Here is a 14,845-nt window from a genome sequence, read left to right as displayed (position 1 = left end):
CTGCGGTTGGCTGAGCCCCACTCTGAAGCGGCAGCCGGGTCCTCCGGCAGCTGCTCAGAGAAAGAACTGGGCGGGTCAGGTGGGGCTCTCTGAGGCCACCAGAATGATCCCCCTTCCCTGTTCAAATCCCCAGGGCTTTCCTGTCACACTTGGATGGGGTCCAGACCCAGCCGTGCCAGAGCCCGCGTCCTGGGGACTCCCTCCCTCCTCAACCTGTCTTCGCTCCCATGGCTTTCTCTGTTGGTGGTGTTTGTATTCTGCTGATACCATTGTCCTTTAAGTAGGGCCTTTGAGTAGCTTCTTGTCTGTGCCTTGGAGAGTCTCATCTTGACAGTCAGTGGCTGGTTCATTCTTACTATTCACATTTCACATTAAGAGAACTTTTCCTGGCTTCGCAATTCAGAGTAGCCACTCCATCTATCTCTGTTACAGCCAGTTTCAATTCTCATCTGTCTCTCTCATTGGAAAGTGTCCTATGTGGGACCCTGTGGCTGTATCCGCCTGATCACCGCTGTCTCCAGCCCCTAGGATGCGACCTCATGAAGTAGGCGTTCAGTACATGTGTGTGGACTTACCATAACAGGATAATAGCCACAAGTTGCCCTACACACTCTTGGCCCCAAGCTGAGCCCCAGTGGGGAGAGCTGTGGCCATCGCCATGTTGCCAAGTGTACATGGTGCACACACGTCCCCCAGCAGGACGCTGAGAGGACGTAGGCTTGAACACGTGCCCTGTAAAGAAATCTCCAAGACCAAGGTCCTTTTATCCCAAGAAAAGAAAAATCACAGAGCAGTTTACAGCCTGTATTTGATTATTTATGCAGATTCTGTGGTAGTAAAATGAGTAATCAAAAGTCTGTGAATGAATGTTAATGTCTTTTACTGGTGCTCTGAAGCCAGCAGGGTCAGACATCTTTTCTTTCCATGCCCATCCATCTGTAGGTGAATTTCAGGAGGAAGATAGACGGTGCTGCAGGCTCGGAGAGGAAGGAGGAAGGCATGGGCCTTCAGACCTCGCCGAGCTGTGGGTGATGAAGCCCTCTCTCTGTTTCAGACGTGCACACCGAAGCTGTTCAGGCGGCTCTCGCTAAACACAAAGAGCGGAAGATGGCCGTGCCGATGCCCTCCAAGCGCAGGTCCCTGGTCGTGCAGACCTCGATGGATGCCTACACACCCCCAGGTGAGCGACTCACTTGCTGCTTCGAAGTGACGTGCATCTTGGAACTGACGGATGGCTAGCACAGCCATCAGCTTCTTCGGTTTTCAAAATAATGGGGTTGTACTTCAAGTTTTGTGAACCACAAGTCCAAAATCAGCATCTAAATTAAGTTAAACTTGAAAGGAAATTTAACATGCTTATGTATGTCTCTGTTTAAACTTTTCATCAAGACTCATACCTATGATACATACTAACAAGAACTTGCAAAATTTTATTCCTCTGACTCTTGATATGGAAAAGAGTTTGTGAATAGTTCTCATTGACCCTGGACTTATCTTCGGCTTAGACTGGTGTATACATATTCACAAGTCTTTATGATGTAAGTGTGCCATCTTGGTGTACTGTTTAAGAAGCCAAGTGGATTGGACCATGTAGGCAGTTACCTGAGTCAGGAGTCATCAAACTTTGCCTGTAAAGTGCCAGGTAGTATTTTGGTTCCTGCCGCCCTAGAGATCTTGCACAGCCATTCAGCTGTGAAAGGGGTCTTAGACAATGTGTCGGTGAATAGGTATGGCCATGTACCAATAAAACTTTATTTACGAAAACAGGCAGCGGACCGGATTTGGTCCACAGACCTGCCAACCTCTGAGCTACATGATTGCAGATAATAGCTCATTTATATTTCTTTTAAATAATACTGATGTATTTCATCTTGAATTTTATATGACTACACAAATTCTCTGTTTTACTCTGCCCAAATAACTATAAACTGTATCATCTCATGATCTTCAAAATCCAAGTGAAGCAGAAAGTTAAGTTATCCAGGTAACTAACTATTAGAAACTTGAAGGGTTGAACCTACTTTATCTGGTACTTTGTTTCTGTTATTTTGATTCCTGTCATTGTTGCAAGTTTGTCTTCGCCAGGGACCTAAGTTACCTTGCACACCACTTTGAACAGTTTTAAACGCCACTGTTTGTTTTCCACAGAAGAAACTTAAGGTGCAGTAAGCGTAGTTGAACATGTACCACACTTTTGGGAGCGTTTTTATGTTTTGAGGTTCAGCTCAGCACGTTGCCCAGCAGCGAGAATAACAGAAGGATGCACTTCAGATCAGAGCCGTGTTCGAGTGTATCCCAGTGTTGTTTCAGGTGATGTAAGTGTTCATGTTTATGTGCCTTCAAACGTGAAAGCACTGAGCTTTATAGAACAGGACACAAATAGTGTGTACTTTTGGTTTTTTGTTGTTTTGTTTATGTATTTACAGATAAATGTTCTGCATCTCATTTGGATACAATATTCTAGAATAGGCAAAAGTGTTTTTTTCACTGATTTGCTTACTTAGTCTCCTTCCTTTCTTTATATAAAGCCACAAAACATAATTTGAGACTATTTGAAAATAATTTGCTTAATCCTGTTTTAGTTTATGGTTAAAATCTGCCCAAATTGAAAACATGGTGAAAATTTTAATTGCATATGTGTTGTTTGCATAACAAACAAAATGCACTTACAAGGATAACAAAACCACTTAAAATATTTTTAACCACATCTTTGGAACTAGGCAGTATTTGGGGAAGTGGGCATATTTCTGAACCACTTTTTTTTTTTTTTTAAGAGAAATGAGGAATTTAAAATGCAAGAAGCAATGTGATTATTCATGTGTATGTTTATTTCTCATACTGAGTCATCCACTGGAAATGTTACTGGGTCATGTATGATGAGAAACAAACCCTGTTGTATAAATGTCTTTGTGAAATATAAAAGAATATTATTGGAAATGCTATTTTTGGTGAAACATTTGCATTTATTTGACCAGCATTTTCATGTAAACTGTGTGATACATTTTGTAAATTTTCATCAAGAGTCACAGTGATATCGTATGGGACAGTTTTGTGCAATCATCAGTGTCAATACCATCGTCATGAAAATTTTTACTCACTGTATGTTATGCTTAGCAGAAGTCTGCGTGTTTTTTTTTATCATGCTTGCTTGAACAAAATCTTAGCTTCATTTTCTCTCATCCATTTTCTTTGGTTGCTGGTAACAGTTGTCAGGATTCATCTCACGTCCATTGCTCTTCAAATGATATTCTCGAAATTTATATTGTCTCCATGAAATGACTAGTTGCTGACTAGTGTCACAGTTTCTGGAAAAATCCACTTAGGGCTGTTGTCTTCTATTGGTGAAACTTGCCTTACGTTTTTACATATAAAAATACAGGGGGGGCGGGGGGCAGGCACAAAAGCCAAAACTGGAATTACCTTTTGGAGGGCAGGCTTGTTGTACAGGCATCCCCCACTAGGCCACTGTTCTAGGAACCCATCAACATCAGTGTGTCATCCAGCATTGCTGTGAGAGGCTGTGCTCAGCTTTAGTGAATTGTTTCTGGAGATTCTTTCTATTTGTTTGCCCATTTCATGATGGGTGATTTACGAGTGCACCTGCCCACACTGTGCTGCGTGTTCAGCAGTTTTTGAGCCAAAAATGGCACAATCCCTGTGCCTCACCCTCCTTATTCACCTGATCTCACCCTGAATGACTTTTTTTTATTTTCATGGATGAAAAGAGTCCTCAAAAGGAAACATTGTGCCAGTGTGAGAATAAATACACTTTGTTTATACATCTGGGGTTTTGGGGGGTCCCTCTCCTATAAGAATAATTTGCCAAGACTTCTGCCTCTAACCATAATGAAATAACTAGTACTCAACTAACATACCCACTGTAAACAACTGCACAACTGCAGGAAACAAATGAGACAACCGTTTTAGTGTGGGTACCACAGCTCCACAACGGTGCAGGACTGAACCAGAGGGCAGGAGACCCCATGTGAGGAGCCCACAGTTCATAAGTTATCTGCCTGGAGAAAATGTCCACACCGTGGCACAGTGAGCTCAAGTCTGAGCAGAGCACAGCCATCCTGAAAGTTGGGGGCGGGGGAGCAGAGGTGGGTGCAGGCAAAGGGACTGGAGAGCTTTCCACAGATCTACACCAAGAATGCGTCCACCTCTGCTCAAGGTCCAGGTGATCAGCTAGTGACTGAACTGCCTGCTAAAGCAAGCTTAAAAAGCTTCAGAGGAAAGTGTAGGATCCCGAGTCTCCATAGCATGTTATCCACAGTGTCCAGCATTCAGTATACAACCACTGGATACACAGAGTACCGGGAACTAGAATCTGTGGTCACGAAAGCAGAACAGTCAATAAGTAAGGAATACACAATGGCGCCCACTGCGTGGCCAGTAGTCAGTATCCACTGGTGGCGACCGAACACCTGAGGTGTGGCACGCATGAGCTGCGTGTGCTTTAAGTGTGAAACGCCTGCCGGCTAATATGAAAAAAAGTGATGGAAAATGTTTCATCAGTCTTCATTTCTTGTTGAAAGGATAAGGTGAACATTTTGAGTTAAATAAAAATACCGTTACTGAAATTAATTGTACCCGCTTATATATTTGTGGCTACTAGAAGGCTTAAATAATATATAGGACGCTCATATTTCTGCTGGAAAGCATTAGTCTAGATGCTTGAAGACAGATTTTAAATCTGCAGTTATAAATATTCAGGGAATCAAATGAAAATATGTCAAAGAACTAGAGAAAAATATTTTAATACTTGAGCTGAGCAGAGAAAGATAAAAATTTCTTTTAAATATGGAAATAAGGAAGTTTCAGGTTTTGCACGTTAGGAGCTTTGGAAGTCACCACTTTATCCTAACTACAATTGAAAGGCTGAACAAACTGAAAAATCAGCCACTCTTCTTAGGTCTGTAAGAGAAGGGCAAACTGCTGTCCCTAAAATTATCCAGACAGGCGGAAACAGAGAATATACTATAGTGGAAAGCTCCAGAAACCAGTGCTGGGATGGAAACCTTCAACTGTAATTGGCAAAGTGCTGTGGGTGAGGTGTGGGTGGGGCTGCAAGTCAAAAACTCCAGGGGCGCCTGCTTCTAGGGGGTCCCCAGGCTTTTGGGGTTGTGCCTCCAGGAGTGCAACCTGGTTCTCAAAGTAAATGTCAGAGAAGAATCCCTTTATGTGTCCAGTAGGCAACAGAGAAAAGGGATCATTTTGAAATATGCCACAGCATTCTTTACAAGGTCTGCCTTCAGGAGAAACTAGTTAACTGGAGACTAGCCTGCTGGGGTGAGTCTCACCAACTCTAACCTCCAAAACTGAAAAGGAAAGAGAACACCTTTAAAAGAGAATGAAGTATCCAAGAACTGTGGGACAGTTGCACTAGGTGTAACATATGCATAATGGTAATATAAAAGGGAGAAGAAAGAGAGGATGGAACAGAAGAAATATTTAAAACAGTAATGACCAGATTTCCTCAAATTCATGTCAGACATCAAAACAGATCCAGGAAGCTCAGAGAACATCAAGCAGGATAAATGGGGAGGGAACCCCTGTCAACCTAGGCATATCATTTTCAGACTACAAAAAAATTAAGGATGAAGAAAAAGTCTTGACAGAAGCCGGGGAAGATTCACTTTACCTATCAAGGACTGAAGTCAAGAATTACGTCTGGCTTCTCTTTGGTAACCATGAACACATTAAGAGGGCAGAGTGAACTGAGAGAAAAGCAGAAGCAGAACATTAACCTAGAGTTCCGTACCCAGGGAAATTATCTTTCAAAAGTGAAGGAGAAATAAGGGCTTTTTCAGACAAACAAAAATTGAGGGAATTTGACCTGCTTCGCAGAAATGTTAGGTTCATTAGAGAGAAGGAAAAGAATAGAGGTCAGGAACTAGACTCTGCATGAAGAAAGGGAGCGCATCAAAGAAGGAACAAGTGAAGGTGAAATAGAAACTTTCATCTCTCTGTCCCTAATAGATCTAAGAGGTAAGAGCTTATTCAAAACAGCAACAACATATTTGATTATGTGTGCATATGTATACATCATAAATACCCACGTATGTATGCATACAGATGAGTGAAATGAATGACAGCAGTGATACAAGGGACAGGAAGGAGAAATGAGAGCTATTTTGATACGATAAGGTCCTTGCGTTACCCATAAAGCAGTATAAAGTTATTTGAAAATGGACTTGGGTTACTTGTAAATTTATGTTGTAAACTCTGGAGCAACTACTTTAAAAAGGAAATATAACTGATATGCTTAGAAAGGAATGAAAATAATCATATAAAATGTTCAATTAAGCCAGGCTCCGTGGCTCAGCCTGTAATCCCGCGCCTTTGGGAGGCTGAGGTGAGTGGATGGCCTGAGCCCGTGGGTTCGAGACCCACCTGGGCAACTTGGCGAGACCTCATCTCTACAATAAATCAAAAAATCAGCCAGGCGTGGTAGCGCATGCCTGTAGTTCCAGCTACTTGGAAGGCTGAGGCGGAAGGATCGCCAGAGCCCGGCAGGCCGAGGCTGCGGTGGCCGGGAGCGGTCACTGCACTCCAGTCGGGCAACAGAGTGAGACTCCAACTCAAAAATAAAATAAAATAAAATAAAATGTTCAATTAAGTCCACAAAAGGCAAAAAAGGGCGAAAGACAAAAGCAGAAGTAAAGAGCAAGGGCAACAGATAGAAAATAGGAGCAAGTAGGTCCCGGCAGTGGGCGGTGGGTAGGTGGCTGGGCCAGTCCGACCTCTCTCCTCCTCCACCTCGAGCCTCCTGCGATGCCACGGTACCAGACCGGGGGGAGTTGAGCTGGGCTGAGAAGGTCTACCTTGCCCACCCTGTGAAGGCAGCACATGTGGCTCTCAAACAGAGGCATTCTGATGGGGCTTTGTGTGTTAAAGAAACTGATGATTTAGTTTGTTTGCGGTGTAGAGCGGACCAAGCTCAAGATGTAAAGAAGATAGAACAATTGCACAGTCGACTGACGCGACTTACGGCGGCCACGGAATCCTGCAGTGTTACCATGGAAACAGACTGGCTGGCTTGAAATTAAGACTCTTGGGAAGTGAATATCTTTTGAAATAGACCAAAGTGTTGGGACAGAAAATACTTTGTGGAACTGAGTGGACTATTCAAAAGCCTAGACATCATTTTTTGTACTTTCTTTTTAGTGTTTACTTTATAGAGCTAGCCATGTAAATGCTTTCCATTAGAAAGCCTTTATTTATTTTTGGAAATTGAACAAGAAATCCACCTACCCTGGAAACTTTTTGCAGATTATTTGATGTTGGGTAAAATATATAACTATTTCTCTAGCAAATTTGTCTCAGTACTTTGAAAATGAGATAGCAAGAAAAGCCAATTCTTTCTTTAATTTAGTTCTTCTGCCTTTAAAAGAAAATGAAACGTAATTATTTTGTGGGATATGTTTCTTTTGAAGCATAAAATTTGTACTGTTGATGACCAATAAATATAAGATGCGGTGACTGGAGTTAACTGTGTACCATATTCATAGCTATGCATACTATGTACCTGACTATGTATAGTATTACAGTCTCACTTATATCTAAAAGTAATTAATAACAGGTCAATGCTTGACCTTCTACTTTCCAGATTTAAACTATTTTTTAGTGTAAGGGATTTGTTGTATCATCAGCTTGTTGAACAATGACTTTAAGTCTGGTTTTCAGTGATCAAAATCAACAGCTATTACTGGAGTGCGTGAATGGAGTGGAGATCACTCTGCTGAACTGAAACCGCCACACTACAGAAATATTTATGTTTCTCAGAAGGACTAAGGATTATTAAAACTGTCAAATCTTTGCATACCTTTATGACACCCCTGCCCGTTTTCTCTCTTTACTTAACCAAGGTGCAAGGCATGACTGTTACAACTGTTATGTTTTCCAGTCAACTAGATGTTTAATATTTATTTTATATTTGTAACCTGAATTTTGCCACCTAAATGTGATGTTCACATGTTGATTCCTTAAGAATGAAATGAAGGCATAACATTAAAATATTTTGTGTAGGCCTCTGTCATGTGGAGCAACATTTTAGCACAGTAGTTCCAATAGTCATAGGACTTTTGGCTTGTTTCAGAGAGGTTAGTAAATATTACATAAAATTTTCAAAAAAGAGAATAATAGCAAACATAGAAATTAATCCAACATATCATTAATAACTTTTAATGTCAGTAGCTTAAATGTACCAATTAAGAAAGACTTTTAGAGGGGGTCTAAAACGTAAGACTTGAGTATATACTGTCTATATAAAATCCACTTTAAATATAAAGACACATAGAGATCAACCGTAAAGGGATGAAAAAAGATATACATGCTTACATGAATCAAAAGCAGAAATGGCTATGTTAATTTTAGGCAGAGTGCCTTTACAACAAGGAAAGTTGTCACAGATAAAGAATATTACGGCCGGGCTTGGTGGCTCAGCCTGTAGTCTCAGCACTTTGGGAGGCTAAGGTGAGTGAATTGCCTGAACCTGCGGGTTTGAGACCAACCCAGGTAACTTGGTGAGACCTCATCTCTACAATAAATCAAAAATTAGCTTGTAGTTCTGGCTACTTGGAAGGCTGAGGTGGAAGGATTGCAGGAGCCCAGCAGGTTGACGCTGGGGTGACTGTGAGTAGTGCGTCACTGCACTCCAGCCTGGGCAGCAGAGTGAGACTCCAACTCAAAAAAAAAAAAAAAGAATATTACATAATAATATAGAGGTCATTTCTCCAAGAAGACAAAGCAATCCTTAAATGTGTTTTTGCCTAACAGCATCAAAATATATGAGACAAAAACCAATAGAACTCAAGGAAAAATGGATGAATTCACTATTGAAGATTTCAGCACCTCTCTATCAGAAATGGACTGACTCAGCAGCCAGAAAATCAGAAAGTACAAAATTGAATTCAATAGTGCCATCAATCAACTGGACAGAATTGACATTCATAGACTATTTTCTTCAACAACAGCAGAATACATTAGCTTACATGGAACATTCACCAAGATAGACCACATTTGGGACCATAAAACCCACCTTAACAAATTTAAAAGAATAGGACTCAAATGAGTATGTTCTCAACCACAACAGAATTAAACTAAAAATCAATAACAGATAATTGGAAAGTCTAATAATATTCAGAAATTCAACAATACACTTCTAATACATTTAGATGTCACATTGGTCAAGGAAGAAATCTCGAGAAAAATTTTTAAAATTCTGAACTAAATGAAAATGAAAACACTACAGCAATTACAAGATTTAGTAACAGCAGTGCTTGGAGGGAAATTTGTAGTTTTGAATGTATATATTAGAAAAGAAGAAAGATCTAAAATCAGTAACTCCACCTTAGGAAACTAGAAAAAGAAGAGAAAATTAGGTTCTAAGCCAATCAGTAGAGAAAATCAGTGAATCCAAAAGCTTATTCTTTGAAAAGAAAAAACCTGTAAGTCTCTAGGCAGGCTAACTAAGAAAAAAGAGAGAGGATACCAATTACCAATATCAGAGATGAAGTAAGTGACATCACTACAGATTCCATGGACGTCAAAAGGATGGTAAAGGAACGCTGTGAGCAAGCATATGGCTGCAAATTTGATGACCTAATCAAAATGGTCCAATTTCTTAAAGACATACAATCTGCCAAAATTCAAACAAAAGATGTACCATTAATGTAGGCATGCATCTGCTAAAAAATTGTATCAGTAATTAATAACCTTCCAGAATGGAAGGCACCAGACCCAAATGGGCTCACTGATGAATTTTACCAAACACCTAAGAGGAAATCATAATTCTCTATAATCTCTTTCATAACATAAAAGCTAAGGAATACATCTTAATTCATCCTGTGAAGCCAATATCATTCTGATACTGAAAGTAGAACAAAGCACTCCAAGAAAGCTACAGAGCAACGTCTCTCATGAGCATACATGCAGTAATCCTCAAAATACTGGCAAATCCCACAATGTACAGAAAGAATTGTGCACCAGAACCGTGGGATTTATTCCATGTATGCAAGGCTGGTTTACTATTTGAATACCAATTAATGTAATTCATCACATCAACAGTCTGCAGAAGATAAAGCACACGATCATATCAATAGATGCAGAAAAAGAATTTGACAAAATCTAACACTCATTTATAATAAAAATTCTCAGTAAACTAGGAATAGAGGAGAACTTCCTTAACTTTACAAAGAAACCCTACTGCTAACGTCATACTCAATGTGGAGAAACTAGAAGCTTTCCCACTAAGATCAGGAAAAAGGCAAGGATGTTCCCTCTCGCCACTCCTTCTTAACAATTTACTTGAAGTCCTAGCCAATGCCATTGAGGCTAGAAAAAGCATTTTGGCTGGGAAAGGAGAAGCAACACCTTGTTCGTAGGTGACGTGCTTATCTATGTGAGAAGTCCAAAAGAGATGACCTAAAAACAAATCAAAATATCCTGGAACTCTTAAGTGGTTATAGGAATTTGGAGGATCTGAGCTTAATATTCAGAAGTCAGTAGTTTTCCTCTATATCAACAATGAACAGGTGGAATTTGAAATTAAAAATATGATGCCATTTGCGTTAGAACTCCAAAAGTGAAATACCTGGGCACAAATCTAACAAAATATGTACAATATATAAGGAAACTAAAATTATGATTAAAAACTCACAGAAAAACCAAGTAGATAGGCATTCCATATATATGGACAGGAAAACTGGATATTGTCAAGGTGTTATTCCTTCCCAACTTGATGTATAGATTCCATGCAGTCCCAATCAGAATCCCAACAGGTTCTGTTTTTTAGATCTCAACAAACTGATTCTCAAGTTTATTTGGAGAGGCAGAAATCCCAGAATCATGGCCACTTCAGCACTGAAGGAGAGCAAAGCTGGAGACTGGTGCTACCTGACTTCAAGACTTCCTATAAAGCTACAATAGTCAAGATAGCATGATACTGGTGAAATAACAAACATTTTCAACTGAACAGGCTAGAGAGCCCCATAAAAAAATCCATATAGAGTCAACTCAACTTTGACAAAGGAGCAAAGGATCATCTTCTCAGCAAATGGTGCTGAAAGAACAGGGTATTCACAGGCCAAAAAAATGCATCTAGTTACAGACCTTACACCCTTCGCAAAATTAACTAAAGATAGGTCACACAGCACCTATCCTTGTTACTGCAGTAGTGAGTATCCCTGCCTGTTAAAATAGATGATAGACCTAAATGTAAAATGCAAAACTCTAAGACTCCCAGAAGATAGCCCAGGAGAAAATCTAGGTGACTTTGGTTTGGTGATAACTCTTTAGATATGACACCAAAGTTGAACTCTGTGAAAAAAAATGAATTGATTAGCTGGACTTCATTAAAATTAACATTTCCTGCTTTATGAAAGACACTATCAAAGGATGAAAATATAAACCACAGACTGGCAGAAAATATTGTCCAAAAGGCCTATATATGATAAAGAACTTTTAGGCTGAGCGCAGTGACTCACTCCTGTAATCCTGGCACATTGGGAGGAGGCCAAGGTGGGAGAATTGCTGGAATCCAAGAGTTTAAGACCAGACTGGGTAACATAGTGAAACTTTGTCTCTACAAAAAAAATCAAAAAATTTGCTGGATGTTTGTTGTGTACCTGTAGTCCCAGCTACTTGGGAGGCTGAGGCAGAGGGATCGCCTGAGCCCAGCAGATCGAAGCTGTGGTGAACCACGTTCATGTCATTACACTCCACCCTGGATCTGGGAAATGGAGTAAGACCCCAACTCAAAAAAAAAAAAAGAATTTTTATTCAAAGTATACAAAGAACTCTTTAAAAACTCAGCAATAAGAAAACAATCAACCTGATTAAAAAATCAGCCAAAGACTTTATCAGACACCTCACCAAAAAATATATACAGATGGCAAAATGTTCACTGCTTGTTTCTATACCTTTTATATTTTGTGTACTGCGACCTTGCCAAACTCATTTTTTTAGTAATTCAAAAAAAATAAAAAAATTCTGGTAGATTCCCTGCAGTTTTCTACAAACCAAATAATGTCATCTGTGAATAAAGACACGTTTATCTCTTCCTTTCTATTCTGGATGTCTTTCATTTATAATGTATGTATTGTTTTATGAGCTAGAACTTTCCAGATTAACGTTGAGTAAAATGGCAAGAGGAAACATCCTTGTCTCTTGTCAGTCTTAAGAGAAATGCATCGATATCTTATCATAGATGCAGTTTAGCCGTGGGTTCTCCGCAAATGCCTTTACCAGGTAGAGGAAATGTCCATCTACTTCTACTTCATTAAGAGTCTGTCTTTAATTGGTCAAAGACTTTTTCCATGTCTTATAAGGTTAACGTGGTTTTTCTCCCTTTATTCTGCTAGTAAGTTGTGTAGTGTTAGTTAACCTTTGAATGTTAAATCTACCTTAATCCCTGTGTATAGTGTATAATTCTAGTCACCCCTAGGCCATGGTGTATTATCTATCTTATACGTTGCTTATTTGGTTTGCTACTATTTTGTTGAGGACTCTGTGTCTGTCATGAGGGGTGTTATTCTGTAGTTTTCTTGCAGAAGATAGGTGGGCGAGGAGAATGAAAGATCACCAAGTGTCACGAGGAGGCTTTCTGGGGAGATGGTTATGTTTGGTATGGGTACATGGTATGCACACTTCTCAAAAGTCTCGAGTCGGAATATGTAAGTTGTGTGAACTTTTCATATAAATTGTGTAAGTTCTGTTAAAAGGTAAGGTAGGAAAAGAGAATTTTCAGGCTCTTAATATTGTTGCTTTTCTAAGAAGTCTCTAACAAGTAAACTTAAAAAAAATTTCCAAGCAGCATAGGTCATGTGACAGTGGTACTAACAGTGTGAACATTCTTTACACTATGGTTGTGGGAAACATCCTGTCTTAAGATTGTCATGACTCTCAACCTCATTGAATGTTCTAGAGCTGCTCGCTTGCATTTCCCGGCCTGACTCACCTGTAGGTGGGATTCTAAATGTCATCCTCACATTGAAGTTTAAATAGCAAACACACCAATAGTTCGTTCTTAAAACCCTTGATGCTATGTAACAAGTTATGAAATTAAAGATATTTTCATCAATTGTCAGAAAAAAATATGTTTTATCTCAATCCAAGATAGCCAGTCTGTATAGACAGAAAAATAAATCTGCTGCAATGTGAGAATGTATAAGAAATGAATACTGTAAAAGTAAACAGTTAGTCTGAGCATAAAGTATGATGTGACGAACGTTTACTGTATGCTCAGGAGAAGGAGGCAGAGGCTTGAGGGTGTGGGGTCAGGGCGGGTGGGCTGTTCCACGTGCGGTGCGTTCTTTCTACACTGTTTCAGTACCTCAGCCTCTGAGCAGGGTGCTGGGTTTCTTGCACTCACACTGAATTTAGAAATAAACGGTCGCTCGGAGGACTGTGTAGCGTTGACAAGGGCTAAAAACAGTCACATCTCGAAGCCCATGAATGTAGCACATGCATTCAGCACCTGGGAGATCCGGCCCTGCCTTTTCCTTGGTGTATGCGCCCAAAGAAAGCACTGGGTTCCTTCCCAAACTCTTGTGTGGAGGAAATTGGTGAGTGTCTTTGAGATGATACTGTCAGAACAAGCCTTTGGTAGCATATTTATTTCAGGCGTTTTGGGTGAAAAAATTACTACACTAAAAGAATGATTTGTGATCTGAAGAATGGTAAGCTTTTTCGGGAGTGTTTAAAGCAAAAGGCCATTGAGCAGCTATTGAGGCACACAGGAGGTAACCCTGTGTGTGTGAGTCTGGAGAGGCTCTGAGGTTGAGGTCTTTGCCGCGGCTCACGGCCCCTCGCCTCTCTTTGCAGATACCTCTTCGGGCTCGGAAGACGAAGGCTCGGTGCAGGGCGACTCCCAGGGAACCCCCACCTCCAGCCAGGGCAGCATCAACATGGAGCACTGGATCAGCCAGGCCATCCACGGCTCCACCACGTCCACCACCTCCTCGTCCTCGACCCAGAGCGGGGGCAGCGGGGCCGCCCACAGGCTGGCCGACGTCATGGCCCAGACCCACATAGGTGAGCGCGCTTGCAGACGCCTTCTGTTCTCATGGGTGCTGCGTCTTTCTGCACATTCTTCTGTTTGCATCACGGCCGTCCAGTGCACGGAGCGAGGAGCCCTCCGACCTCGGGGTGCTCTGGTTCTCTGTCTCTGAACGCCGCCCTGCAGCTTCTCCCTCCCAGGTCACCCCAATGCTGGAATTCCAGGGACTTTCAGTAAGGAGCCCGTTCTCATCCTTGGGGAAATCTCCAGCCGTGTCTGCTCATGTGTGTTGTCTTCTTGCTGGTGCTAAAATCTGCTCCTACATGCAATGTTAATCGTGCCATTGACAAGACAGCAGTTCAGAGTGGACTGGCCATGGCTCTGGGAGTTGCTTAAAGAACCGGGGGGCTTTTAGTCACTGCCGTTTGATGCTGTTTTCTGCCACAGGTATTCAGATTTCGTGGGTGCTTCGTACTATTGCATGTGCAGGTTCTTTCACGAGAAAGATCCTCTGTATCAGGAAAAGCCCCAAGTGAGGAAGCCTGGCCTGAGACATTTGAAAACAGCTGGAAAAGGAGGCGCAGTGGGGCTTGCCAGAGGCAAGCGGCGGCGCGTGTGTGGCGAGGCGTGATGCGTGATGGTGCATGTGTGGCGAGGCGTGATGCCGCGCCCTGCGTGGTCCCGCCCCCAGCTTGCCTCGAGGGCCTGGTGGGGCTCAGTAAGAGTCCATAAAAGCCGGGCTCGGTGGCTCAGCCTGTCATCCCATACCTTTGGGAGGCTGACGTGAGTGGATGGCCTGAGCCCACAGGTTCGAGACCCGCCTGGGCGGCGAGACCTCATCTC

At 41.5% G+C, this 14,845-nt stretch overlaps 1 protein-coding gene across 1 annotated transcript in view; it reads left to right on the top strand.

Moving 5' to 3' along the window:
- DIP2C (disco interacting protein 2 homolog C) overlaps window positions 1-14,845 on the top strand; it is a 195,093-nt gene that overhangs the window by 55,607 nt on the left and 124,641 nt on the right. The window contains exons 5-6 of the mRNA XM_021707986.1: window positions 1,055-1,180; window positions 13,828-14,037. Of these exons, the coding sequence (XP_021563661.1) occupies window positions 1,108-1,180; window positions 13,828-14,037 (283 nt within the window). The 5' untranslated portion in view covers window positions 1,055-1,107. The remainder of the gene's footprint in view (window positions 1-1,054; window positions 1,181-13,827; window positions 14,038-14,845) is intronic.

This window comes from Carlito syrichta, unplaced genomic scaffold (genome assembly GCF_000164805.1).
Source record: "Carlito syrichta isolate Samal-C Ts95f unplaced genomic scaffold, Tarsius_syrichta-2.0.1 Scaffold130363, whole genome shotgun sequence".
NCBI classification, from domain to species: domain Eukaryota; kingdom Metazoa; phylum Chordata; class Mammalia; order Primates; family Tarsiidae; genus Carlito; species Carlito syrichta.
This window is presented reverse-complemented; position numbering and strand designations above follow the sequence as displayed.